Here is a 23,988-nt window from a genome sequence, read left to right as displayed (position 1 = left end):
AGTGGTCCGCAGCGAGAGCACTGCCTCAACACCAACCCACCTCACCTACACCAACCTCTTGCCTCCTCCGCCCAAAATCTTGCCCAGTCCGCCCGCCTTAGCCACTTTGAGCACGTCCCGAAACGTCAAACTAACCCGCGTGCCTCGCTCGTTGCGCCCACCAGCCTCCTCATATTTCGTCCGCGCTTCTTCCCCTAGCAGCTCCCAATTCGCGACCGTCGCCGGCCCCAGATCCTCGTCCACCTCCACGTCTGGTATCCCGTGCAAGGTGGTCGTGTATGCCGAGCGTACCGTCACTAGCAGCGAGCGCGGCGCGCACACGATCCGCCGCGTCTGCTGTTGCTGCGCCGGCCCATCGAGCACCTGCTTTTCGCCGTCCCCTTCGCCGTCCTCCCGCCGCTTCGGCGTCACCTCCAACACCACCGTGCCGCCCAAGCTGACGGTCGCGACAACGGGCGCGTACGCTGCGCCGTCTTCGTGCGCCATGATGCCCTCGCCGCAGCGGTACTCGTTGACCAGGCAGTGGTTCGGCGCCTGGTGCGGCGTGAGCGCAAAGATGCCGAGCTGCTCGAAGCGCGCGGCCAGCGGCGCCGGGCTGCTGGTCAGGTAGGTTGGGAGCGGCGCGGCCAGCAGCGTGTTAGAGGCCGTCAGCGTCGACGGGTGTGCCTGGAGGCGGCGGTGCGAGAGCGTCGTCCACCGCTTGGGTGGGAGCTGTTGGTTGCTTGTTAGCTGTGTTGGTCGCGTGGATTGCGCGTTGGTTACTTTTGCGAGGATCTGCTCTTCTTCGTACGCGCTGATGAAGTCGGCAATGTAGTACATGGCGTCCGGCAGGTCTGGGATGCGCGCCGCTTCCAGGCGCTCGCGGCTGAAGTTGTCGGCCATGTTGATGAGACTTGGGATTGAGAGAGTCAGAGTTGTTTGTAGTCGGGTGGCTGGCTATCTGACTGAAGGAATGTCAGAGCAGGGTGAGGGAGGCCAAGCCAAACGTGGATGCATATCGCAAAGAAAGAAGCACAATCAAGCAACGATGAAAAGCTTCGCGTGGTGAAGCCGCCGGGAAATGGTGTTGAGCTCGAAGCTATGACCACCCTGCCGGCACACCCGACGACGTCAACCCCGCCGGGCAGCTAGGTTCGTCAACCAACAACAATTCTCGCCTCTAGCAATTCCCGCCACCCTCTCCCACTTCAAAGCACCGCGACACCATGGCGCCCAAAGGCAAACAGGCCGGCAAAGGCGGCGACAAGAGCGGCGGAGGCGGCGACAAAGGCAGCGGCAAGCTCAAACCCGCAACCAGTATCAACGTGCGGCACATTCTGTGCGAGAAGCACAGCAAGAAGGAGGAGGCGCTGGAGAAGCTGCGCAACGGCGCCAAGTTCGACGAGGTGGCGAGGGAGATGTCGGAGGATAAGGCGAGGCAAGGTACATACCCACATTTCTTCCATACCCATCTTCCTCTCGATCCATCCCCACCAAGCCTTCTTTCTCTCTGACCAACGTGCCTTTTCGCAGGTGGCTCGCTCGGCTGGAAAACGCGCGGCAGCTTGCTTCCCGACTTCGAAAAGGTCGCCTACGATCTCGAGCCCAGCTCGACCGGCAATCCAAAGTACGCCGAGGTCAAGACGAGCGAGGGCTACCACATCGTCATGGTTGAGGGCAGGAAGTGAGCGAGGAGCCGGCGGGTCATGCGACGGAACATTGCCGTCCTGCTACGAATGAATTGCTTCATATGGATACCCTGCTGCACGGCATTTTCGAAATTGGACATGGCATGGCGCTTGCTAGCAGAACTTCGGCTTCTTTACTCGAATCGAAACCGGAGTTTGGTACGGTTGGTTTGAATGGTTGATTCATGGTTTTCTTTTGCACTAGTCTGTTGTCTTTTCTCGTTGCTGGTCTTGTCACATGCATTGCCCGTTGGCAAGTCAAGTCACCATTCCCTCTTATTTTGCCTCAGCCGTCCCGGCCTGCGTTCGACGTCCATCTCCATTTCATCCCTTCTCCGTCCAAACAAGCAAGCCACACTCTTCTCGTTCCAAAGCCTCTCAATTACTCTAACCCTCATGTCCTGCTATGATCGAGCCGAACTAGCTTCCCGCGGTCTGAAGACTTCCATCCACATCAACTGTCCATTTTGCCCTTGCTTGGGCAATTTCTACATCCTATTACTAACTGCATACTTTTATTTTTTGAAAAACACCGCTGTTGGCTCGATTCTTTGCTTGATTTTCATTCCTTCATTTCAGTCGTCATCGTCGAAGGTTATCAGCGGCTCCGCGTCAGTTGTGCCGCTCGTGGCATCGCTATTGCCGGCGATGTTGAAAGTGGAGCCTTCAGCAGGCTCGTGACCAGCACCGGCGTGCTTGACAGTGGCCTGGTAAGCGACGGCATCAGCGGCGGTGTCGCAGTCGATGAGGTTGGTGTCCGTGGTGGCCTGTCCGGTGGTGGTGGTGGTCTCCTCAACCACAATCTCCTCCAAGCCCTTCGCCAGGCGCGCAACCGTCGTTTCCGCGCGATGCATGAACGCGGAGAGCGTCGCGAGCTTGCCTCTCTTCTCCGTTGTCAGTTTCTTGACACAGTCCGCCTGGAGGCCATATCCAAGTCCTCAAGAGCGTCCTCGACAGCCACAACTTGCAGTCCCTGGACCAGGCTTTCAGCCGTCCTCTCAGCGAGGTGCATGAGCTCCAACAGCTGAGAGAGTTTGCCGCTCTCCTTGGCAAGTATCCTCTCCACGCAGTCTTTGCGAAGCGGCATGTTGGCTTTGGCCGTGACATCTCGAAGGCAGGCTTCAACCTTTTGCAAGCTTTCGAGCTCCGCCTGAAGCCTGCTGATCTGGTCGTGGAGAGAGCGCATCCGTGGGACTCGTCATCTTCCGGAACTCTCCAGCATCAAGGGCGGTTTTACTCTCCTTGTCGCTGATTCTTGCTGTCGTTTGCGCTCGCTTTCTTGGTCTGCTTCTTTTCCACTCAGTCAAGTACTTGTAATCATCGTACCCGAAATGCTCGCAGGTTGGATCCATTCTACGCTTCCGTCAACTATGGGACATGCGCGGGTTCTTGGATGGGGCGGTGCTGTTCTTGAATAGCTCGTCGGCGTGATGGACTTGCCGCCGCTGGCGCCAAAATTGACAGGCTTGATGATGGGTCTGGCGGGTAAGGTAGGTTCGACAAAGGTGGCCGGCTTGGAGTTTGAATCGGGGCTTAGTGTGCCGGAGCTCATAAAGGCGGTCTCATCCGAAGCGGTCTTCTGGCTGTCGCTTTTCGCTGGCGGGCTTGAAAATCACTTTTTCCCGCAACATTGACGTCGCGCTGCCTCAGACAAAAGGGTCCTCGGGCTCGACCGGGACGATGATGGACCCATCGTCGCTCTCTTCATCCTCGTCCTTCCGGGACTCCAGATCAATGAGGTCAGAGACGGAGCCAGCGTCTTCCTCCCCCCTTTTCAGGACAAACGCGCCGCCGTTGCCCACATCATCCACCCCGCTTACAACGCGCTCCATCGCCTTCTCAGCGACGAAGAGAAACTCGGCCAGGACGCCGGCGCCCTTATCCGCAGTCGCTGTCTGGAGGCGATGATCGACCTGCAGAACGCCGGCCGTGGTGCGCGCCAGGTTGTCGAGGCCGTCGTCGGCCTTGCGCAGCCGTTCGAGCTGCGCCTGCAGGTCGCGGATTTGCGCCTCCAGCGCCTCCGTCTTGGTACGCATGCTGCTGCGCTGCGCGGCGATGCGGTTTGCTAGCCCGGCTACCTGGAAGAAGAGCCTGTTGAACACGCTGACGGGCGGCAGCTTGCTTCGCTTCTTCTCCCGCAAGCGAGGGGTGGGAGGGGTCGTGGAGGTCGGTGTTTCCATGGTGTGGGGGACCGGAAGTAAACTGGAGACTTGTTTGGAGGAGAATTTGCTCGATGAAAAGATATGGTGTGGGGTGCGATGAAAGAGATTCTGAAAGAGGTAGCCGCTTTTCAAAAGAACAGTAAGAGAGGCTGATGGCAATGTCCTGAGTGACGTGTAGAGGGAAGCGCTGTCGCGTGAACATAGCGGTCGCCGCCTCCCTATTTGTACCGATACGCCAGTCCAAAGTCCAATCTTCAGGTATGTTCTCTTCTTTTCCAAAACACGGTAGGCGCTAATTCTGAACAGCAATTCAACGGGAACAATGTTCAATTCAACGGGAACAGTGTTCAATGCCATGGTTGAGTTGTAGTCAGAACTTGTATTCGCGCATCCCTGACTCACTGATGAGCCCTTTATGCTCGTCGCTACCACGGTTCTGCATCGCCGAGACTCCCCGTGCCTGTTCGCCTTGCCTGGTTCCCCGTCAAACCTACAATGCCTTTCCCTATCAGATGAATGGATCGGAGAGTTCTGTCTGCGCAACAAACGATCCGCCGTCGCTCCACTCCCGCTCCTCCTGCTCCTCCTCCCGCTTCTGCTTCGCCATGTCGTCGCCGCCAGCTTCCATGGACAACTTCTGGAGCATGGCCTCCGACTTTTGAATGAATTCGGCCAGTTGGCTCATCTTCTTGCCCTTCGAGGCCATCATCTTCTTGATCAACGCTTCGTCTTGGAGCAGCGCCACAGCTTGTCGTCCCATGGCGTCCAGGTTGTCATGGTCCCTTTCGAGCCGGGCCAGCTGGGCCTTCAGGGCGCAAATCTTGGCGCGCAACGCGCCTTGCATCTCGGCCATGCGTTCTTCGAGGCCTGCAATGTCTTCGTAGGCCGTGGTGATGTCGGGGACGGAGGTGGCGGCGCTTGGCACGTTGACGGGGCTCGTTGTGTGGTTCATGGTCTGCTGGTATGTGAGTTGAGGCTTTCAGAGCCGCCTGACTGACGGGATACTTGCGTTGAAGATTGGTATATATTGCAAGAGAAGGTATGATTGGATAAAGGATGAGTATACAAGGCGGCAGATGATGAGTGATTCAATCGTTTGGAAGAAGTGCGTGTATTCCGTTGGCTTGTATCGAGCGCGCTTGGGTTGATTTGATTTGGTTCGGAATGTACTGCATCGATCTGCCACTGCTGGAGTGATGGTGTTTTACTCGGAGGTCTTCACACTAAAGGTAAGTCCCTTGTCTTTACAAAGGATTGTGAAGTGAGAACAATGTGAAAGGTTGGAATAGACTTGGCTGAGACTGAACAGCACACATTTCCCACGATACTGACGCACTCCAATGACGCCAAAAAGATAAAATTCCTCCCAGCTCTAAAACCGCCGGTCGTCGGGACGCCTCTCAATGCGGAGCAGTGTTCCGTTGTCCAAGCCGACTCCTCCAGCCTGACGCGACTTTGCTGAAAACACTCTCCCACCGCCTCTTGTCCACCGCGACGCAAGTGCTACTCGATAAACGGATCCTCCAAAGACTGGCGAGCCGAAACAAAACCGTTGTCATCCGAGCCAGCACTTCCGCGTTTCTTCCGCTTGACGGGCGAAGCGACGCGCTCCTGCCTGGCATCGTAGAAAATCTCAACGCCGGAATCTCTCTTCGAATCTGGCTTGCGGTCGCGGCCCTTTGCTTTCGGAGGCTGTTGCTGCGCCATGGCCCTGCCCACGCGTTGGCCCGGCTCCACCCAACCGTACGTCGGCGTCATTTTGCCGGGCGGCGTCCGCGGCTCTCTCCGCCGCTTGTCCTCCTCCTTCTTCGAAATGCCGTCGGCCGCTTCTTGCGCGTAGATGGAAAGCGCCTTGAGCTCGGCTGTCGTCTGCTCCATGTGCGACCGCTCTAGGTTGACGGCCACTTCGCGCTTGCGCCGCAGTCCCTGCAGCTGGGAGAGACCGCGCTCGATTTTGGCGAACTTTGCCCGCGTCTCGCTGACCATGCCGTGTGTTGTCTTGAAGCGGCTTTTGAGCGCGTGGAGAGAGGCGCGGATGGTGCGGTTCGGAGGCTGATCGGGATTGTCCATGGTCTGCGGCGGAAACAATGTCAGCAGGTGAGTGTTTTTGTTTCTCACGTTTGGTGGGGACTTGCGACAGAACTTGCCTGATACGCGGGCGCGCTGTGGTATTGGACAAGAGGTGGACTGTTTGCGAGATCTGGCGAAGTGGCGGTGGTTGGCGGCCCCAGGCTGCGGCGCGACGACCGCCTTTGTAGTTGCGCGTCCATGCCTCTCGTTTGCTTTCCTGGACTTGCCAAACGTCTCTCCTTTTGCTTTCGGCTGATCTTCGATGAAAGGAAACCAAATGTCGCACACAAACGGTCAAGGTTGTTTTCGAGGTGAAAGTGATCACAGTTGCACGGGCGATGTCAACACCATCACAACAGCCCCAAATCTCTCGGCGATGCTTAGTCGGCGAACGAGAGCTCTACCTCTATCTGTTCACCAAGCAAATTTATGACAATGTTAGTCGGAGTGCACCATCTTGTTCAACACTGAGACTCTGGGCCTCTATCACCTCAAATCGACTGTGATCAGTTGTGCTGAAGTCACATTGACTAAGATCCCCTTTCTGCCCGCTTTGTCCTTTAGTATGTTAATGCTCAAGGAGAATTCCGAATGCTTGACTTACCCTTTTTCTTGAAGTGTTCTCTAACTGACTGCTTCTTTGTGCAGAGAACCGATTGGATGCCTAAAATTCATGGCTCCACAAGGCTGTCGATAGCCCTTACTGAACCAATTGCACATCATAATGAGGCATAAGAGACTCCCCGACTCTGTCTGCTGCTCCTGGCGGCATCCTCACTCCCCAAGAAGAGACTCAAAGACCATGATACTCCTAGCGGAAAGACCCCTGCAAAAGCACCAGTCGAAATCAGCCTCAAACTCTTCCTCTTTCACAGGAAAATTGCGACACGAATGATACTGGACACTCCAGGCGCTGGGGGGCTGGAATTGTGTCTGTTTGGGATTTGCAGCCTACCTTTCGCAGGAAACATGGAATAGATTGCGGCACAGATCCCAGAAGAAAAGCAGGCTGCAGGCGCTTATCTGCACCATTGAGCGTAACGAATAAGGCTGTCCTGCAGCTAAGCGACAAAGTGTCAACGGTGTGGCGTCGGTGTATTCAAGGTACGCATTACTCTTCCAATCATTTTCCCATCAGGACGCCACTCACGGTTGCGTCCCGGTGCTGTTCGCTGAATCTCGTGATTCCTGAAGCTTTACTACTCAACCCATGTCTGCCATGCGAGCGCCAGATCCCGGCTACCATCCAAATGAGAACGCATTTCACTACGCCGCAAAATACGTGTTCGCTGCTTTTCATCTGACGGTGTTGCTGGCTTCGGCAACTTGTCAATTTGACGTCAAAGCTGCATGGCCGGTGTGGCAGTAGAGCCCCGGGTTGGCCACGAGACCGGAATGACTTGCTTGACAAGGAAGAGTTGGCAATAGAATTCGCTGGTCTGTCTTACCTGCAAGTTCACAGCCTCTCGGCCGGATGAGCTCAAGTCTCAACATTGATCATGCTCCAATCGACTCACTGGTTATTGGCTTCCCTCTCTCACTTTGATTCCGTCATTCTGTCTCCAGAAGTGATTGTAGGACAAGTTACTGGGCAGTCTTAGTGACAGGGTAGCCGCATACAGGCGGCAATGCATTATGTGGCTTGATGCACTGCCAAACGCGCGGTCTGCGAAATCGCCCCGGCCGTCTTCAACCAGTGCATCTTGACTGTTGAATCAGATTCGAGACGCCCAATTCCAGCGCAGCAGTATCCTGGTCGAAGGTATTCCGGCTGAATTTGAAGGAATCTGCCTAGCAGTCAGATTGTCCAATCGAGTTTTGAATCAAATCTGCATGAGCTGGCGCATGCCAGAAGGCGCAGCGCGTCGTCTACCAGGAAGTGGCAGTCCAGCGCTTCTCAAACTCAGCTTAAAGCGACAATGGTGCAGCACATTCAGATTTATCAACGCATCTCTCTTTCTTGGTTCCATCTTAAGCCGTCTCCTCGAAAGTATCTCTAAAATGTGGTCATTGCCATGGGGACGCGGACAACAAAAAGGAAACCCAGAGCCAGACCTTGAACAACAGATTATCGACGATGAGAATGAAGGCATCACAATTCTGCATGATGATGGCCTTGACGCTGTTGTAGAGTAAATAAAACCCCTCAGATCGCGGAAGCTGAAGACTAACGTTTTTCCGCAGTATTTGTTTCGTCCACGGTCTCGGAGGTCATCGCATTAAAACCTGGACAGAAAGCGATTCCCGGCCAGTTAAAAATTGCTGCTGGCCACGAGACTTGCTACCGCAGACTCTGGCAAATCAAAACTCCAGAATCCGAGTCCTCAGCTTCGGTTATGATGCCAACCTTGTGAGATGGAGGGGCGGTTCCAGCAACGGCAGAGTCTACGGATATGCCAGATCACTCATGCAGGAGCTGGTAGAGCATCGCGAGCACCTGGGAGGCGAGAACTGTGAACGACCAATTGTATTCGTCGGCCACAGCTTGGGTGGGCTCGTCATCAAAAGCACGATCTGCCAAGCGCATCAGCGAAATCCCGAAAAGCCGGAGCGGAACATTTTCGATCAAACAGTTGGCTTCGTGAGTATCAGGCTGTGACTTTCTAGGAAGTTTAGTTTCTAATTGGTTCAATCATTCGATACCGCAGGTCTTCATAGGAACGCCGCACCATGGTAGCGACCTCACGGCATGGGCAAAGTACCTCGAGCGTACCTTGGAAATTGCGCAAAGAAGTCCAAACAACAACTTGCTAGACGTCTTGTCGCCGGACGCAGTACAACTGAAAGATCTCTCTGAGAACTTCGACACTGTCGCCACGAGATCGAAGCCTATCGAAAAGTACTGCTGCTATGAGACGTGGTCTACCACTGTTGGAGGTATCGACGTCGGACAGGTCAGTCTCCCCTGATGAACGTCAAGAGCAATGAGCTGACACATCAAAAAGATCGTCTCCGAAATGTCGTCGAGGATGAATGACGCCGAGTGCGTAGCAATCAAAGCAAATCACGTCGGCATGTGCAAATTCAACAACGCAGAAGACCCCAACTACAGAGCTGTGGCAAGGTGCATCAAAAAACTTGTCAGTCAGGTGGTCAAGTCAAGAAAGCGACGGAGCACTGACGAAGCGGCTGAATTCCAAAGACGTAGGTTGTTGCTTGAAGGCCCTCCCTCTGATAGTCCTTCATTTGTCCGTCAGTACGAGACGACCTCACTCTCGAGCAGGGGAGCCAATCGTCTTGACTGAAGATCATTTCTCTGGGCTCCCATTCCTTTGATTTAGATTGAGTCGAAGTAGCTAAATGTGGAATTTGTTTTCTTCCTTCTCACTTGATTCGCACCCTCGCTTGACCGTTGGAAGCAAGCATCAAATTAGTATCAAAATCTGACTTGGATGTTTCACAGTTCGAGATGAATTACTGTCAACTCTTGACGCTCCAGAGCTTTTCGAACGCGGCTGTAACATGCCCGAAGCTCAATCTGGAACCTTCCAATGGCTCATGGACCCTGATCAAGGGCAGCGCTGCGAATTGGTAGACTTCCTTCGCAGCGATGCAACGCTGTTTTGGATTTCGGGGAAAGCAGGGTCAGGGAAGTCGACATTGATGAAGTTCCTGTTTGAACATCCGGCCCTTCGCACGTACCTTGACATTTGGTCAAACGGAGAGGCATACGCTACGGCTTCGTTCTTCTTCTACAAACGAGGTCAGAATCTGCAAAAGTCTCTCGAGGGCCTACTGAGGTCTCTTCTCTACCAACTCCTTCAACAAGTGCCGGAAGTCTTCGCAATCTTGCAACGCTGGGAAAGAGTACCCGGAACCTGGACTGCAGGAAAGCTTCGACGTGCTTTCACCGAATGCATGAATGAGATTCCCAGCAAGGTTCGGATTTTCCTCTGCATTGATGGCCTGGACGAGTACGTGACAGCCGAAAACGCGAATCAGTCAACGGAAACCGGGAATTCCCAGCAAAACGACCAGTTGGAAATTGCAGACTTCATCTGCAGTTTTGCACAAAAGACCTCAAGACTGAAACTCTGCGTCTCAAGCCGACCATATGAGGAGTTTCGCGACAGATTTGACTTCGCACAGACTCTTCGACTCCAAGATCTGACTGAACAAGACATCATTGCGTACATCGACCACGGCTTTGACACGATCAACGAGCGCCGTTGGGAGTCCACCTTAGCTACCGAGGAAGACTTCAAATTGTGCCGCCGGAGCTTTGGAAGAGACTTGTCGCCACGAGAAGTGCTCCGTGAATTAATTGCCGAAAGATCTTCCGGCGTCTTTTTGTGGGTGCAGCTCATCGTCCGTCGTATTCGAGACCAAATTTTCGACAAAATCAAATTGATGGAGCTCGTGGAAAGCGTCGAAGAAACGGACGGCAAAATGGAGAATCTTTTCGATCAAATGTGGAGCGGAATAAAAGAAGAGTGTCGAGAGGAAGGCCTCTTATACATCTACATGCTCCAGACAGACCTTCCATGCCGGAACAAGCTCGACTACATGGCTTTCGGTTTGTACGCCTGGTTGATTCTTCGGATCGATGGATGTTATAACAACAACGACGGTACATCGCATGAGTTTTCCAAGGCAACAGTGCAGAATTGGAAAATCAAAACGGTGGCACGTCTAAGAAAATGCTGCGGACATTTCATCGACATCAATGGCGAACAAGTTGATGTTGCTCACCATAGCATAGTCGACTATTTTTCGAGCATTCGGTTCTCGCAGAGAAACGCGGTTGACCTCGACAAGATCAAGCGACTGGCCAATAGATATGCAGTAGAAAGTATTCTTCTGCAACTGCAAAACCCGCGCTACCTTGCATCTAGATCTCATGATCTTTCGAAGCGTCAAGACTGGGTTTTTGAAACACTTCGCGCGGGGGCAAGATTTATCGGGGGCAGTATGAGAGGAAGCTTTGCGAGCCAACTGATATGGGTTGCTGGAAAGCGACGTCTTACTGCATGGGCATTCGGTATTTCCTGTGCGACCTATGCTCAGGCCTACCATCAAATTCCAAGAGGACAGCTCTTCAGGGATTTCGCCATACTCTGTCTTGAATCGTGCGACATTTTCGAGAATTACAACATGGACTTGTCCGGATACAATTATCGGTGGCACTCATTGATCGAGATTGTCTTTGAGCTTCTTGTGGTCGTTCGGACGGGTTATGCCGACATCGAAGAAGTGTGGAGCAAAGCCAACTTGCGCAAGGATTGGAACCAAAAACATCGGGGCCATTCTGCCTGGGAGAACTGTCTGGTTCTTTTGATGTTCTTCTATCTGGTCCACATGCGACCGTTACAGTCGAAGCAGACTCAGCGTCAGCTGGAACCTCCGCGTTGCACCAAAACTATACTCAACATACTGCACGACTTTGTGGTGCAACTCATTGAGCACGGAGCGGACCCACGTGCAACGATCGAGATGCATCCTATGCTCTCAAGAGACTGGGAAGGCGCACAGCCCATCTGGGCTCTTTACTGCTACCAGCAGCAACCGACAAGAGGAATGAAGAGAATTCTTCAAGATGGGAAACGGTTTTCGGCTCTTGAAGTGATCGAAAGAGTTTTTGGGAGTGAGAGCAAGGCATGGAAACTGATTGGAGAGAAGGCGGTCCAACTTGACCCGTCCTCGCAAATTCGCAAGCGGGAGATGACGCCGGAAGGAGAAGACGATGAGGATTTGTCGCTACCGCTTCGTAAGAGGTGGCGGTCTGGACAGTCGACGCCTTCCACAGCTTTCAACAGCACAAACGTCGCGGTCGATGACGGATGTACGGAAAGACGGAATCATCTGCTCGCAGTACTTCTTGAGGAACGCAATTGGTTTGTAAATGAGTGGGCGGACAGTATGTACGGAGCTTTCACTTCTGTTCCACTGGCTTTTCGGGACAGCGCAAAAAGCTCTGTAGGATGTGGCAGTTCGACCGGGCAGGAGTCTGTGCAATCGTTTTACACTGCTGCTTCCTCACTGGCATCGTAATTGCTTGGCGTTTGGTGGGCGCCCGGACAAGATGTTGCAGGATTAACAGAATGCTAGCCCCGATTTTTCGAGAATTTTGGTCGGAATGGACTTGTCATACAAATGGAAACTTTTTCGCCTGTTGAATCGTTGTCAATCTTTGAAGCCGCAGATTTGTAGCACAGACGGCCTTTCCAGACGTGCGAAGTTGGATTTTCAGACTGGACAGGGCGTCTCCGACATCCATCTCTGAACACCCTCTGAACGCAGCTCACGATATCGAAGATGGACCGGGCATTCCGTGCGCAATGTGGCCGGCTTTCACTCGAGGGTGGTGATGAAGGTGGAGGTCTGGGGTGCTCCGGCGCAGTCACCTGTGACGTCATGGGTAGTAGTTAGGCGCGTCTTTTGGCACGCGTCCTCCATAGCAGAATAACAACCTACATGACCTGCTTTAGGTGGGTTGAATTTCTTGTCGCCTGTGCCTGTGTGATTAGCAAACCGCGGAGGGCTGGATTGAGGTGGGAAGGGTGCTAGCAGCGTAGCGTGTGTGAAGAGGTTCGAATTTTCATCCAGCAAAGTAAGATACACGACGAATCTCGATCCTATCAAAGTATCAACTTTTCACCGAATACAGACCTCCAGGAACGGCAGTTCTGGCCGAGAAGCAACATTTTCCAGCCTCTACATCATTATCAGCCCAGTCTCTCCTTTTCCGTGACAAGGTCAACATCGTTACCTTCTTCTCAACACACTTCGTTGTCGTTGTACGCCAGATAATTGGCGCTCCCCGTATTGTCAATGTTCGTGACCAGCCCCTTGGTCGCAATCTGCTGGATGCGATTGCAGAGATCGGCCGGCGACCTCTCGCCCTCCAGCGCCGTCAAATAGGCCGCGAGGCCTGCGACATGCGGCGCGGCCATGGACGTGCCGTCGAGAGTGTTCTGCAGTGAACGTCAGCGAAAGCGTCGAAAAAGCCCAAGCATGGCTGCAGCCAAACATGGCAGAAAGCTTTCAAAATCGTCACTCACCGTCGCCGTCGGCCCCGTATTCCACGTCGACAGAATGCTCACGCCCGGCGCCCAAACATCCACGCTTGCCCCCCAGTTGCTGAACGCGGCCCGCGAGTCGTCGACGTCGGTCGCGCCGACTGTGCACGCCTGCGCCACGCTGCCGGCGCTGTAGTTCGACGCATTCTGCCCGTTGTTCCCCGCGGCGACGGCCATGAAGAGGCCCTTTTCGACCGCCGCGCGCACCGCGTCGTTGAGCGCCGGCGTCAGCGGCCCGCTGATGCTGAGGTTCGCAACGCCGCCCTTGCCGCACTGGCTGCTGCGGTTGAAGGCTGCGAAGTCGTTGGCCGCAAACGCGATGCCGGCCACGACGTCCGACGCTGCGCCCGTCCCTGAAGCGCCGAGCACCTTGACGCCCAGCAGCGTCACGTTCTTGGCTACGCCGTAGGTGGCGGCTCCCACCGTGCCTGCCACGTGCGTCCCGTGGCCGTTGTTGTCGTTGGTGTTGTTCTCGGGCGAGAAGTTGGCGATGGCGTATGCCCGCCCGCCGAACTCGCTGTGCGCCGTGTAGATGCCCGTGTCGATGATGTAGGCGCAGGTGCAGGCGCCGCCGCTGCTGTCGTAGATGTACTTTTGCGCGCCGCCGTTGCTGCTCCGGTTGTGGTGCGAGATGCGCGCGAGGTTCCAGGCCGAGGGGTTTTGCACGGCGAAGAGAGCCGTGGAGACAATGGTGTCGGGCTCGATGGATGAGATCTGGATTTCGGTTCAGCGGTGAGACGACAGGGTTTCGGGGCGAGATACTGCGTCGTTGTCTTGAAGATCCGAGAGGGCCGACTGCGAGAGTGTCGCCGCAAAGCCCTGGAACGACCCTACGTCGTAGACGTGGTGGATGTCTTGGCCATCTGTGGTGCCCGAAGCTATCCGCAACACTGGCTCCGTGGTGTTCTGAATCAGCCTGACAATGTATCTGTCCGGAAGCACCGTAGCATTGGGGGCGGGCGAAAGCAGCGGAGCAGGGGCTACCACGGAAAGAAGGGAAGCAAAGAAAATCCAACGCATCGCTGAGATGGATTCAAATAAGGACTCGGAGCTTCGCATCTGTCCGAGTCAGACGCACGAAAATCTGCTTTTATATCGCCACCAGAGTCGCGCATTTTGGCAGACGGTCCCATCTTGCTGGGGTTCAGAAACATCTCCACGCGTGAGCAGACGGCAGCGTCGTTGTCGAACAGTGGCTCTCCTAGCAGGCAATGAGCGCCATATCATGTCGTTTTCTGGGCGAGATAACAGGCCGTCGAATGCTCCACATAGTCGCGGTGGTGGTGAGTGGACGCCACCGGCCGATGGAGTTATTGCGTCAATTAAAAGAAAGTGACGGTGGCAACGAGGATAAAGAAATCTGCGCTGTCGGCCATTTTCCGACTGGAAAACGTCCTCAAAAGAAACGGCGGCAAGAAGCCTCGCAGCGGAAAGGTTTTGGCGTCGGCCTGTTTTTGTCCAGGCTAACGACCTTTGGCCACGCCGCAGTGCGCAAATGTCGTGCAGTGCGACGGGTATTCGCTCAAAGAGGGCGGAGGATTTTTGGCGATGCTTATTTCCTCTGCATTGGGAAAAGCAACTGAGTACGCGAAAAGTCTGCCTTCATCCCGCAGGCAGCTGTCTCAACCGACACGTGGATCCCAAGCTCTTTGATGGCATCTCTACCGGGAGAGGCTGGCATATTCTCCAGCCATGACAGCCTGAGAATTCCCAAGAATCTTCCTTGGGGTTACAACACAGGCTGGCAGGACTGTTTGGCGCAAGGAAGTGCACAGAGAGCGGATCGATCGGGCCCAGCCGCTGTAGCACCGTAGACGGCAATCCCAGCCTCCAAGACCACGGAAGGGCGGTTGGAAGAAAGCCAGCGGGCCAGCGCTATTTGGCAGTGAAAGAAAAGCACTGGTCAAGTCGGGAGCATCGTGGGGTTTTGCATGATGTTGCGGATAAGGTTGCGGGACGGAGAAACTAGGCGCGGGTGTCGCATGTCGCATGGATGTCGCATGAAGCGTCGGAAGCGGCCGAGAAAACAAACACTTCCATGTCATCGGCGTCTCCTGCCTCCCGTCCTCCATGTCTATCTTTCGACTTGTTGGATTTTATTGGAGCCAGCGATCAGTCCCCTTTACAAGCCAAAGCCACCGCACGTCAACCGCGCGCCGGGTCATGTCACCGACCAAATTGAACGCGCAAGAGACGATCACATCAGAATGTTTTACCCCGCTTCTCTCAGTTCCCGTCCGTTTCATGTGCAAGCACATTGCGTCCCTCGCAGCCAACAACGACAACACCAAAGGTCGCGCGACACCTACCCGGTGGGCTGAAGGGGGGCGCCTTACCCCGAATTCCGGTGGAGAGGCTTGCAAGTGGAACGGCGAGGTGTCAAAGTGTCCCTGGATTGCCCAAGCGGGCATAGCGGCCAAATTGCAGCAAAAAAGGGTCTCGCAAGTCTCCCCCTTTCGACATGAACAACGACGACACGACGACGACCGTGTTGTTTGATCGCCTTTGCTCGCGTCTTGCCGACTGACGTCACGGCGGTGCAACTGTCATGGCAATTCGCCGCCGCAAGGGACGTGCAGACTGCCCTGCCCGCCCGCAGATGATGATGCAGAATACCACGTCTTGCCCCATTGGCTCTGGGCTGGTGCCGCCGTTTGCGTTCCTGCGACACCGTTTGACGCCATCCGAGTCGCAGAAGCCACGAAATGAGAAGAAGAAGAACAGCAGGTCGTTGATGCTTTGCAAGGGAATTGATGATGTGCCAGTGTCGCGGGCCCGCTGCCGAGACGGGCGTCGTGGACGTGGACAGCATTCCACAACCCCTGCTCGAGCAAGAAAAGCGCTGCGCACACGGCACCCACACTCTTCCCTTTTTCACGAGCTAACTAGCCAGTGCCACTCTACCAGCGCGAGCTTCCGCCGCAGTCCGCGAATGATGATGCTCCCAAAACGCTCGTTTCGTCCTATTCTCACCTGCTGATCGGCTCCTCCTCCGCCTCATAATAACATGGCCGCTGCTCCCCATCTTCGACCTGACGCCTCCGCTCTCCTCGAACGGCCGTCAACCACCATCCCACTGTCTGCGCTCCTGCTTCCGGCGGCTGTCTGCTAGACACTCTGTCGCTCCACCCTGCCGCCGGCTCGAGCGACTTCTCATCCGGTGCTAACCTTTCCTTGAACTGTATTCCTATTTCCTTTTTTATTTATACCCCCGTCGTCATTTTTTTCCGTTCTTTCCTATAGAAAATGGTACGCTCCGCCTCGCGCCCTCGGATATCCGTCTACCTCGTCACCGCCGCCACCATCCTGGTTCTCTTCGTCACCTGGCAGCATCTCGGACTGGCACGGCGAAATGCCTTCAGCTCGGAGCAATTCGTACCCGAAACTGTGCGACTGGACCAAGACTTTGCCCATCCCCCTCACATCGACGTCCCCTCGGGTTCTCAGGTCCCACGGCCGCCTCCTGACGGCGATTTGCCCTGCAAGGGCCTCGAGGGCGCCGACGACATCTTCGTCGTGCTCAAGACAGGCGCCACAGAGGCCCGCCAGAAGGTCCCAATCCACCTCGAGACGACGCTCCGCTGCATTCCCCACTTTGCCATCTTCTCGGATCTGGCCGAGGAGATTGACGGCTACCAGATCCAAGACGCCCTGGATGAGTACTCCGACGAAATCAAGCGCTCCAACGTCAACTTTGCCTTTTACCAGCAGCTGCACGAGCTGCGCCGCAATGGCCGCGACTTTGCCGAGCTGGGCGACAGCGCCAGCTACAGCGCGTGGAACCTCGACAAGTGGAAGTTCATCCCCATGATGGAAAAGGCGCTGCGCCAAGCGCCCACGCAAAAATGGTTCTACTTTATGGAGGCCGACTCGTACGTCGTGTGGAGCAACCTCGTCCGCTGGGTGCGCGTCTTCGACCCGGACAAGCCTTTTTACGTCGGCGGCCAGAACTGGATGATGGACCGCCTCTTTGGCCACTCGGGCTCGGGCGTCCTCATCAACAGGGCCGCCATGGAGGCCGCCATGGCCAAGCGCGACGAGAATCGCGGCCTCTGGGACAAGCTCACCTCGGGAGACCTCGCCGGCGACTTGGTCGTCGCCTCCCTCATGGACATGATTGGCGTTGAGCTGACGCCCGCCTTCCCCGTCCTCCAGGGCGAGACGCCCTACTCGCTCGACTACACCTCCAGCCACTGGTGCTACGGCGTCGTCTCCTACCACCACATGCCCGCCGACTGGACCAAGGCCATGTGGGACTTTGAGCAGAGCTGGCTGCGCCAGGGGGTACGTATCAACTTTCCAACCACCACATGTCCTCCCCCACTAACAACCGATACAGGACAACCCACCAATTCTCCGCCACCGCGACGTCTTCGCCAACGTGGTGGCGCCGCAAATCAACGCCGAGAAGCTCGACTGGGACAACCTGTCAACCGACTTCGAAGAGACGCCGCGCAGGTACGACGTGCAGGGCTGCCGCGAGGCCTGCGCATCCCGCCCCGAGTGCATCCAGTACCTCTTCTCGCCGGGCCGCTGCCAGACGGGCGCCGTCATCCGCCTGGGCGGGCCCGGCTCCGAGCGCGACCCGGCCAACATGGGCAAGGACTCGGTCAGCGGCTGGGTCGTCCAGCGCGTCAACGCCTTCATCCGCCAGGTCGAGCGCGACGGCGACGGCTGCGCGGGCCTTGCGTGGGTCGGCGAGAAGGGCCGCGCCGTCGACGAGCAGGGCAGAGGCTCCAGCACTGCTGCTGGCGTCGTACCAGGCGTCGGCGCTGCCGGCACCGAGACGCGGTAGTCGTGAACTTTGGTGGCAGCGATTTCGCCACATCATCTTACTCGTCGTCGAAGCTAGCTAGCTAGCTGCGCGCTCTTCTCAGCTATAAGCTGAGGTCAGCCGTGCCAGTCAGTCGCTGCGCCCATGGAGCGCGCGCGTTTCTCATCTTTCCCATTTGGCGCCGAGCGGGTGCGCCCTGTGTTTCAATTACGCGGCATTGGCGGTGTTTGTGGGGTTCAAGTTTCTCTTGGGTGTTTTGCGTTGCGCCTTGCGGCGTGGTTGGTTGGCGTTGGGGTATGCATCGTACACGGCGGCAGGACACATCAGGTGTTTTAGAAGCGCGGCATATGCCGAGTCTTTTTGGTTTTCTTGCCTACAACATAGGCAGAGCAGAGAGGAGAAGAGAGACAGAAGGTCTTTGAGTGGGAAGGGCGTGAAGTGGCTGTCCGCGGATGGAGAGGATTACAAAGAAAGCCTACCTTTGCATCTGCGACACTGCTTTCCCGCGCAAACGAGGACACTGAACAGTGGGATCATTCGGGCGCATTGAATCAGGGATGCCACCATGTACAGGATGCTCCAGGATGAAATCTTGCGCTGGCCGTGGCTGGCATGCATGACGACGACGACGAGCTCCATCCATTCCACCCATTCCATCCCGTGCGCCCTGTCTCACGCCGTCTTTGTCTTCCCGTGCAGTACCTACCTACCTACCTGGTGCCACAGGCACAAGCAGCACAGCTCGAAAGCACAATACAAACCTACCATACCTAATAGCACGCACAAATATCTGTGTCTGGGAGACCTGGTATCTCGCCCGTCAGTGTACCAGCGCCTCCCCCTCCTCACCGTGGCACCGGCCGCGCGGCACAATACCTATGTACCTACCACACCTGGTACTTAGGAACCTACCCTTGCGGCCGGCCCCGCGCTGTGCCGTCTTGTTGGTCGACGGTTGGGAGGCGTCGTCCGTCCGTCCTCGGGTCTCTGTTTGCCTTCCTTGTCTTGTCCTCAGTCCCAATGGCCTGAGTCTATGCCCAGCTCAACGTGCTTGCATGTCTACATGCATGCGCTGCTTGCTGTCCCCTTATCTCCGGGTGATCTCGTCTGCAGCCAGCCAGCCAGCCGCACAGCACAGCGCAGCGCAGCGCGGTCGACCCGTCTGCTGCGTTTCGCTTCTTTTGCTTAGCTACTCCCTGCCCCAGACGGCGGGCGGCCCGCTCCGTCCCGCCCGGTCAACCCTGTTTGGGATCAGGGTTCTGCCAGGAGAGGATGGGCTCGCCGTTGGCTCGACTACCTGCCGACGTTCCTACCCTGCTTGACTTGCGGGAAGAGGGGCGGCCGGTCGGCGTTGTTGCGACTCTGGATCAGGACCGTGTCGTGTTTTGCGCAGAGGGCGGGCGGGCGGCAGGTCAAGCAAGCAAGGAGGGGAGAGAGGGAGGGGGAAAGGCGCGTGTTTGCGTGGAGGTTTCGTCGTGTTTCTGGCTGCGACAGGTGGCTTGAATTTGAGCAAAGGAAAGTGGGAGGGAAGGGGAGGGATGCTGTTGGAATGTGAAATTGACCAGCCTCTTCTCTTCTTGGAACTCGGAGTGCTCTCTGGACCAACGCGGGTGGGTTTCTCTTGGAATGGTGGAATTGTCCACGGGAAGCAAACGGCGGAATGATGACAAAAAAATGAGAGGGAAGGCAAAGAGGACTTTCAAACACACAAGATGTGTTGTCCGCGTCGCCACTGACCGCATCATTCTCCACCACAAACGAGATATTGCGCAAAGTGTGAGGGCGGATGGACGAAATACCCCAGCAGCTCGTTCGTCTTCCTGGCACGGCTCCGCCATCTTTTCCGGCTTTTAATAGCATCCGTCAATAGCCTGCCGTCCAGCAATCACAACCTACGGACTATACTTCCGGAAACCTGGCTTTTGATACGCTGGTCGGCAGTCGCTGACCCGCGGCTGAGCACCGGCTGGGGCCCTCGTGTTTGCACACGGGAGGTCTAAGCCCTGTGTTGATTAACGCGCCACCTCGAGGGCCCCGGGCACTGGCACCGTTGAATCAACGGCTAATGCTCGGTGCGCGCGCGAACAGGACTCTTGTCAGAAAAGGCGCCGGTTTGCCCATTTCATCTTTTGAGCCCCCAGCCATTCTGCTTGTGACGCCGAGAGATTGAAATTTTCTAAAGTCCTCTCCAGCGAGCAGATAAGGGAACAATCGGCCCCATGCCAAGGGGGCCGTCGAGGACGTTGTCGTATTTCCCAGTGGCCAAGCGGCGCTGGCACTCGGCTCGTATCTGTTGTTCCCACCTACCTGTCTTTGCCTGTGCGTTCCGTCCGCGGCGGGCGTCTACTGGCGAGGGTCCGGCTAAGAGAGCGTGGACATGGACGGGGACTTCTGACGTAACATGATGGTCGGCCATGGATGCGCCTTGACGTTGACATGGGCTTTGAATGCAGGCGCTGGAAAACAACACCACGGCTGCTGGAACCAGCAATCGATGAGTGTCGGTACCTGTTTGGGTGCTGCCCCTGATTTTCATGGCAAAGGCAGTCGGGATGCAGCAGTGCTCGGCAGTCGATGCAAAGACCAGATGAGGATTGACCGTCAATATACCGCCGCACAGGACCGCAACACTTGGGCAGCGGGGCTGTGGGCAACTGGACGAGATGGAGGTCCGGTGGTCCGGTAATTGCGAACGAGAAGAGGAAAAGAGCAGTCAGGTAGTGGTGTCGTTGTGACGTTGACTTTAGCTCGTCGGAGAGCGTCGGTCAGGCGTCAGGTGGAAGCTGGAGACGGCCTTTAGGCGTGCGGTGGAGGGCGGACAGGACGTGGAGAAGATGAGGTGCGGGATTCTCAGGGGGAACCCAAGCCCAAGGGTCTGTTCGCTTAGCTTGCCGTTTTCGGCCCGCAGCCTCACCCTTTTTTCGCCAGACAACGCTCTTGGCCCGACGTCGTCGTGATATCGATGAATCGAGCAGGTCGTCAACCGCTGCTGGAAAACGGCACGCCGCTGTGAAAGTGTTTGCTTCGGATTTTACCTTGTCTTGTCGGGGCTAAACATCGGACCAGGCTCCGGGAACAACGTCCCCGAGTCCCGCGGCCTTGCACAGGCACTTCGCTTGGAGCCAGCGGATCTGGAGACCTCCATCATCCCTTGACCGCCATGCCTCTTGTCATCGACAAACAACAGCTCCCACGTTGTGCCTCCCACCGCAGCGACGTCACGAGCTTTTGTTTTCCCCGGAGAGCCGCAGGAACATTGCTTGGCGCGCCTTGCGCGGTGCGCCTCCCGGCATTGCAACCGCCTTATCGGCCTTGGCTGCTCTTCACACATGTCTTCCCTGCATGTGGTTCCTGGTCGTGCGTCTGTGGCGAGCAGGGAAGCGCGAGGGGCGGCGCAGACGACTTGACGATGCGGAGACATGGAGTCTGTGTGTTGAAAAAGGCGAGGAGCGCGTGATGGTCAGGTTGTGGGAAAGAGACGACGGAGCAGCCCACGACGGCCCTCAGCACCGCTTGCCACTGGACGACTTGACGATGGCAAGAGTCGCTGGCTGGCTTCGAATACATGCACAGGCCGCGTAAGCCCCACTGGAAAACGAACAAAGAATGTTGATCGGACGTCTCCCGACATTTGCTCCGTTATCACGGTCCCACGTAGACACCGCCCCGTGCTGCCGGCCAACCGTGGTGCCCAGCGTCGTCGACAGAAGCGCGACGAACTGCCCTCTTCATGTGGCTGATAGATCTACACGTGTGGAAAAGGGCCGGTCGATTCTTGCCTTGCAAATGGGTTGCTGGCCAATTTGCTCTGACCTGAGACAATACTTGAACATCCCCCGCCCGCGCCAACGAGGAGCGAGCTCTGCGTGAGAGACGCCCTCTGCCAACTCTTCCTCGCTCCGCCTCATTTCAAGTGTTGCGCACTCTTCCTTTTGTGCAACCTTTGCCAGTCGTTGTCGTCAGCGTTCCAGCTCGCTCCTTAACTGCCTGGAACTTTCATTTTACGGCCGCCTCCCTTTCGTCAAGTCATCATTTCCCGAGACCCTGAGCCCAAGACTCCTCACTCTTTGTCAATATGCGTCAACAACACATTGCCGGCGCCGCTACGGCCCTCCTTACTGCTCTGGTTCCATTCGCTTCGGCCCAGCTGACCACTGACTGCAACCCGACTGAGAACAGTACGTTGCCAACTGTGCGCCCATCAGACTTGTGCTGACTTTACCCAGCCACGTGCCCTGTGGATTCTGGCCTGTCCAACTCGACCTACTACATCGACTTCACCACTGGAGACAACAGCAGTTGGAGTGGTGCAATTGGCACGACGCTGAGCTACGATGAGAATGGTGCCGCCTTTGTCATTGAGAATGAGAACCAAGCGCCCACTCTCATGACCGACTTTTACTTCTTCTTTGGCTACGTCGAAGTCGAAATGCGTGCCGCCAACGGAACCGGCATCGTCAGTTCCATCGTCTTGGAGTCGGATGATCTGGACGAGATTGACTGGGTAAGTCTACCTCGCCTCATGGCCAACAATGTCTGACATTCTTGTCTTAGGAATGGTTGGGTGGCAACAACACTTCTGTCGAGACCAACTACTTTGGCAAGGGCAACACCACCAGCTACGACCGTGCCACCTACGTCGATGTCGACACCCCTTGCGACACTTTCCACAAGTACGGTATCAACTGGACTCCGGAGGCCATCACTTGGTCGATCGACGGCGAGGACGTGCGCACTCTCAACTACTCGGATGCTCTGGGTGGTAAGAACTTCCCCCAAACTCCATCGCGAGTTTCTCTGGGTGTCTGGTCCGCCGGCACCAAGAAGCAAAACTACTGGACCGTCCAGTGGGCCGGTGGCTACACCGACTTTGACAGTGCGCCTTTCATCATGTACGTCAAGAACGTCAAGGTCATCAACTACAACCCCGGCATGAACTACAACTGGACCGACACGACGGGCTCCATGGAAAGCATCAAGGTCCTCAACACGACTGTCGCCGACAACTCGACGGCCTACCTTGCGTCTGCCTCTGCCAGCGCCGCCGGCACCGCCAACACCGGCTCGAGCAGCAGCAGCAGCGGCAGCTTTGCCCAGAGCAGCGCCGGCGGCGACTCGGCGGCGTCTGCGTCCATGGACCGTGCTTGGATCCTGACTGGCTCCATCAGCCTTATCGGCTTCGCCCTTGGCTTTGCCCTGCTCTAAGCGACCCACCTGGCACCATCCCGTCATTAAGCGACCGACGACTGACGAGGTCCGCTGAGGGAACACCAACATCGCGACCCTTGCCAGCGTTGTCGCAAGGCCCGTCCTTAATACAAAAAGTCAATCAACTTGGGGAGATCAAGTTTGATTCGTCACCACCAACCCCCACTTCTTGTACATTTTGGTCCTCGAACCACACTCACTCCTCGGGCAGCACGACTTGGGCGCGTGACTGCTGTCAGACGAAGACGACGGACTACTGCTTTGTTTTTTCACGTACCTCAAATTCCGACTCCTGCACATACTCACGGCGTTTAGAGTTGACACGAGTTGGAAGAGCTTCTTGATGACCTGTTTTCATAGCATTTTTTGTTTTTTTGATATCCTCTCGCCCTGCTTGAACGGTTGCTTGACGTCACTGCAACCCCAATCTAATAATGCACCTGTGCAAAATGCATCCAACAACTCCTCACCGTCTTTCTGTCTCGTGGTTCTCATCCGTCTGCATGTACTGCTGGTCGCTTTTGGTCTTGCGTGCTCCGCAATTTCTTTCGTCATACTGCTCATTTGTCCAGCGTGTTCCACTTTACTCCAGAAGCTTGACTCGACCTGCCGATGCTCGGAGTCAACACCATTCTGCTTGATGTTGCATCTCACAACCACTCCGGGGCCAACAAAACAGATGGTGTACGTCAAAGCCCTGCGGCCTATCAGCGCAGCGCGTTCCTGGGGCCAAAACACCTTGGCGGCGAGCTTAAATCGACCTCACCATCCCGCCAGCCGCACATGCAGATGGATGCGCAAATAATGCCTGAGGCATTCGCAGGAAATTCGCGCAGCGCGGCATTCGATCAGCGTTCCTTGTTCGATGGACTTGTTTGGGTATCGTGTCTTGGAAGGAGACTATCGTCGCCAATCAACACCACAGAATGGCACCGAGGAAACATCGACGCGGGTTTAAAGTTCGTCACCGGCGTTGCTAAGTTGGATCTGTTGGGAGCTACCCCGCTATTACCCCTCTCGCCCTGGCCTATATTTACAGTCGTGCTGTCCGATTGATTTCTCTTCTCCATCTCCTGCTCCATCAATTT

General features: G+C 56.0%; 14 protein-coding genes across 14 annotated transcripts; 6 read left to right on the top strand and 8 right to left on the bottom strand.

Moving 5' to 3' along the window:
• Nucleotides 1-87: 87 nt before the first annotated feature.
• Nucleotides 88-873, bottom strand: BKA78DRAFT_234738 (uncharacterized protein; the record flags this gene model as incomplete). Its single annotated transcript, XM_066883831.1, has 2 exons — nucleotides 88-711; nucleotides 763-873. Coding segments are annotated over 2 exons (735 nt in total), but the record flags the coding sequence as incomplete, so codon positions are not given.
• Nucleotides 874-1,125: 252 nt separating this feature from the next.
• On the top strand, nucleotides 1,126-2,080 carry BKA78DRAFT_300881 (uncharacterized protein). The gene is made up of 2 exons (XM_066887313.1): nucleotides 1,126-1,422; nucleotides 1,513-2,080. The coding sequence occupies exons 1-2, from the start codon at nucleotides 1,206-1,208 to the stop codon at nucleotides 1,665-1,667; spliced, it is 372 nt and encodes a 123-aa protein (XP_066748653.1). The 5' UTR covers nucleotides 1,126-1,205; the 3' UTR covers nucleotides 1,668-2,080.
• On the bottom strand, nucleotides 2,081-2,754 carry BKA78DRAFT_375568 (uncharacterized protein; the record flags this gene model as incomplete). The annotated part of the gene is made up of 2 exons (XM_066892805.1): nucleotides 2,081-2,584; nucleotides 2,647-2,754. 2 exons carry the CDS (start codon nucleotides 2,752-2,754, stop codon nucleotides 2,243-2,245), a joined length of 450 nt encoding a protein of 149 aa, XP_066748652.1. The 3' UTR covers nucleotides 2,081-2,242.
• Nucleotides 2,755-2,828: 74 nt separating this feature from the next.
• On the bottom strand, nucleotides 2,829-3,690 carry BKA78DRAFT_300879 (uncharacterized protein). Its single transcript, XM_066887312.1, has one exon. It carries the CDS (start codon nucleotides 3,217-3,219, stop codon nucleotides 2,971-2,973), a length of 249 nt encoding a protein of 82 aa, XP_066748651.1. The 5' UTR covers nucleotides 3,220-3,690; the 3' UTR covers nucleotides 2,829-2,970.
• BKA78DRAFT_348157 (uncharacterized protein) lies at nucleotides 3,314-3,847 on the bottom strand (the record flags this gene model as incomplete). The annotated part of the gene is made up of 1 exon (XM_066890588.1): nucleotides 3,314-3,847. One exon carries the CDS (start codon nucleotides 3,845-3,847, stop codon nucleotides 3,314-3,316), a length of 534 nt encoding a protein of 177 aa, XP_066748650.1.
• Nucleotides 3,848-4,337: 490 nt separating this feature from the next.
• Nucleotides 4,338-5,079, top strand: BKA78DRAFT_358011 (uncharacterized protein; the record flags this gene model as incomplete). The annotated part of the gene is made up of 1 exon (XM_066892339.1): nucleotides 4,338-5,079. A coding segment is annotated over one exon (489 nt), but the record flags the coding sequence as incomplete, so codon positions are not given.
• A 253-nt stretch (nucleotides 5,080-5,332) lies between these two features.
• Nucleotides 5,333-5,899, bottom strand: BKA78DRAFT_290732 (uncharacterized protein; the record flags this gene model as incomplete). The annotated part of the gene is made up of 1 exon (XM_066885789.1): nucleotides 5,333-5,899. One exon carries the CDS (start codon nucleotides 5,897-5,899, stop codon nucleotides 5,333-5,335), a length of 567 nt encoding a protein of 188 aa, XP_066748648.1.
• Nucleotides 5,900-7,825: 1,926 nt separating this feature from the next.
• On the top strand, nucleotides 7,826-12,307 carry BKA78DRAFT_300874 (uncharacterized protein). The gene is made up of 5 exons (XM_066887311.1): nucleotides 7,826-8,031; nucleotides 8,084-8,480; nucleotides 8,548-8,793; nucleotides 8,845-9,043; nucleotides 9,303-12,307. The coding sequence occupies exons 1-5, from the start codon at nucleotides 7,901-7,903 to the stop codon at nucleotides 11,888-11,890; spliced, it is 3,561 nt and encodes a 1,186-aa protein (XP_066748647.1). The 5' UTR covers nucleotides 7,826-7,900; the 3' UTR covers nucleotides 11,891-12,307.
• Nucleotides 12,308-12,363: 56 nt separating this feature from the next.
• BKA78DRAFT_358004 (protease) lies at nucleotides 12,364-13,938 on the bottom strand (the record flags this gene model as incomplete). Its single annotated transcript, XM_066892338.1, has 3 exons — nucleotides 12,364-12,813; nucleotides 12,901-13,632; nucleotides 13,681-13,938. 3 exons carry the CDS (start codon nucleotides 13,936-13,938, stop codon nucleotides 12,616-12,618), a joined length of 1,188 nt encoding a protein of 395 aa, XP_066748646.1. The 3' UTR covers nucleotides 12,364-12,615.
• Nucleotides 13,939-16,164: 2,226 nt separating this feature from the next.
• BKA78DRAFT_245189 (uncharacterized protein) lies at nucleotides 16,165-17,713 on the top strand (the record flags this gene model as incomplete). Its single annotated transcript, XM_066884101.1, has 2 exons — nucleotides 16,165-17,202; nucleotides 17,258-17,713. The coding sequence occupies 2 exons, from the start codon at nucleotides 16,165-16,167 to the stop codon at nucleotides 17,711-17,713; spliced, it is 1,494 nt and encodes a 497-aa protein (XP_066748645.1).
• A 1,077-nt stretch (nucleotides 17,714-18,790) lies between these two features.
• On the bottom strand, nucleotides 18,791-19,731 carry BKA78DRAFT_151 (uncharacterized protein). Its single transcript, XM_066882938.1, has one exon. It carries the CDS (start codon nucleotides 19,550-19,552, stop codon nucleotides 18,986-18,988), a length of 567 nt encoding a protein of 188 aa, XP_066748644.1. The 5' UTR covers nucleotides 19,553-19,731; the 3' UTR covers nucleotides 18,791-18,985.
• A 992-nt stretch (nucleotides 19,732-20,723) lies between these two features.
• Nucleotides 20,724-21,113, bottom strand: BKA78DRAFT_290728 (uncharacterized protein; the record flags this gene model as incomplete). Its single annotated transcript, XM_066885788.1, has 1 exon — nucleotides 20,724-21,113. The coding sequence occupies one exon, from the start codon at nucleotides 21,111-21,113 to the stop codon at nucleotides 20,724-20,726; it is 390 nt and encodes a 129-aa protein (XP_066748643.1).
• Nucleotides 21,114-21,513: 400 nt separating this feature from the next.
• Nucleotides 21,514-23,106, top strand: BKA78DRAFT_139 (concanavalin A-like lectin/glucanase domain-containing protein). The gene is made up of 3 exons (XM_066882724.1): nucleotides 21,514-21,870; nucleotides 21,919-22,196; nucleotides 22,247-23,106. The coding sequence occupies exons 1-3, from the start codon at nucleotides 21,768-21,770 to the stop codon at nucleotides 22,895-22,897; spliced, it is 1,032 nt and encodes a 343-aa protein (XP_066748642.1). The 5' UTR covers nucleotides 21,514-21,767; the 3' UTR covers nucleotides 22,898-23,106.
• Nucleotides 23,107-23,973, top strand: BKA78DRAFT_107 (uncharacterized protein). The gene has a single exon (XM_066882186.1). The coding sequence runs from the start codon at nucleotides 23,244-23,246 to the stop codon at nucleotides 23,703-23,705; it is 462 nt and encodes a 153-aa protein (XP_066748641.1). The 5' UTR covers nucleotides 23,107-23,243; the 3' UTR covers nucleotides 23,706-23,973.
• The last annotated feature ends 15 nt before the right edge of the window (nucleotides 23,974-23,988 follow it).

The sequence above is a fragment of the Phyllosticta capitalensis genome, assembly GCF_038381095.1.
Source record: "Phyllosticta capitalensis strain CBS 128856 chromosome Unknown BKA78scaffold_1, whole genome shotgun sequence".
Lineage (NCBI taxonomy): Eukaryota > Fungi > Ascomycota > Dothideomycetes > Botryosphaeriales > Phyllostictaceae > Phyllosticta > Phyllosticta capitalensis.
The sequence above is the reverse complement of the archived record's forward strand: the minus strand, read 5'-3'. Positions and strand labels throughout refer to the sequence as shown.

Excerpts from the sequence above, each read along its gene's own strand:
- BKA78DRAFT_139 (XM_066882724.1), top strand. The coding sequence starts at position 21,768 with ATGCGTCAACAACACATTGCCGGCGCCGCTACGGCCCTCCTTACTGCT. Across the intron at positions 21,871-21,918 it reads CTGCAACCCGACTGAGAACA|CCACGTGCCCTGTGGATTCT; the intron begins GTACGTTGCCAA and ends GACTTTACCCAG. Across the intron at positions 22,197-22,246 it reads ATCTGGACGAGATTGACTGG|GAATGGTTGGGTGGCAACAA; the intron begins GTAAGTCTACCT and ends TTCTTGTCTTAG.
- BKA78DRAFT_300879 (XM_066887312.1), bottom strand. The coding sequence starts at position 3,219 with ATGAGCTCCGGCACACTAAGCCCCGATTCAAACTCCAAGCCGGCCACC.
- BKA78DRAFT_300881 (XM_066887313.1), top strand. The coding sequence starts at position 1,206 with ATGGCGCCCAAAGGCAAACAGGCCGGCAAAGGCGGCGACAAGAGCGGC. Across the intron at positions 1,423-1,512 it reads GGAGGATAAGGCGAGGCAAG|GTGGCTCGCTCGGCTGGAAA; the intron begins GTACATACCCAC and ends GCCTTTTCGCAG.
- BKA78DRAFT_300874 (XM_066887311.1), top strand. The coding sequence starts at position 7,901 with ATGTGGTCATTGCCATGGGGACGCGGACAACAAAAAGGAAACCCAGAG. Across the intron at positions 8,481-8,547 it reads TCGATCAAACAGTTGGCTTC|GTCTTCATAGGAACGCCGCA; the intron begins GTGAGTATCAGG and ends TCGATACCGCAG. Across the intron at positions 8,794-8,844 it reads GAGGTATCGACGTCGGACAG|ATCGTCTCCGAAATGTCGTC; the intron begins GTCAGTCTCCCC and ends CACATCAAAAAG.
- BKA78DRAFT_107 (XM_066882186.1), top strand. The coding sequence starts at position 23,244 with ATGACCTGTTTTCATAGCATTTTTTGTTTTTTTGATATCCTCTCGCCC.
- BKA78DRAFT_151 (XM_066882938.1), bottom strand. The coding sequence starts at position 19,552 with ATGCTATTAAAAGCCGGAAAAGATGGCGGAGCCGTGCCAGGAAGACGA.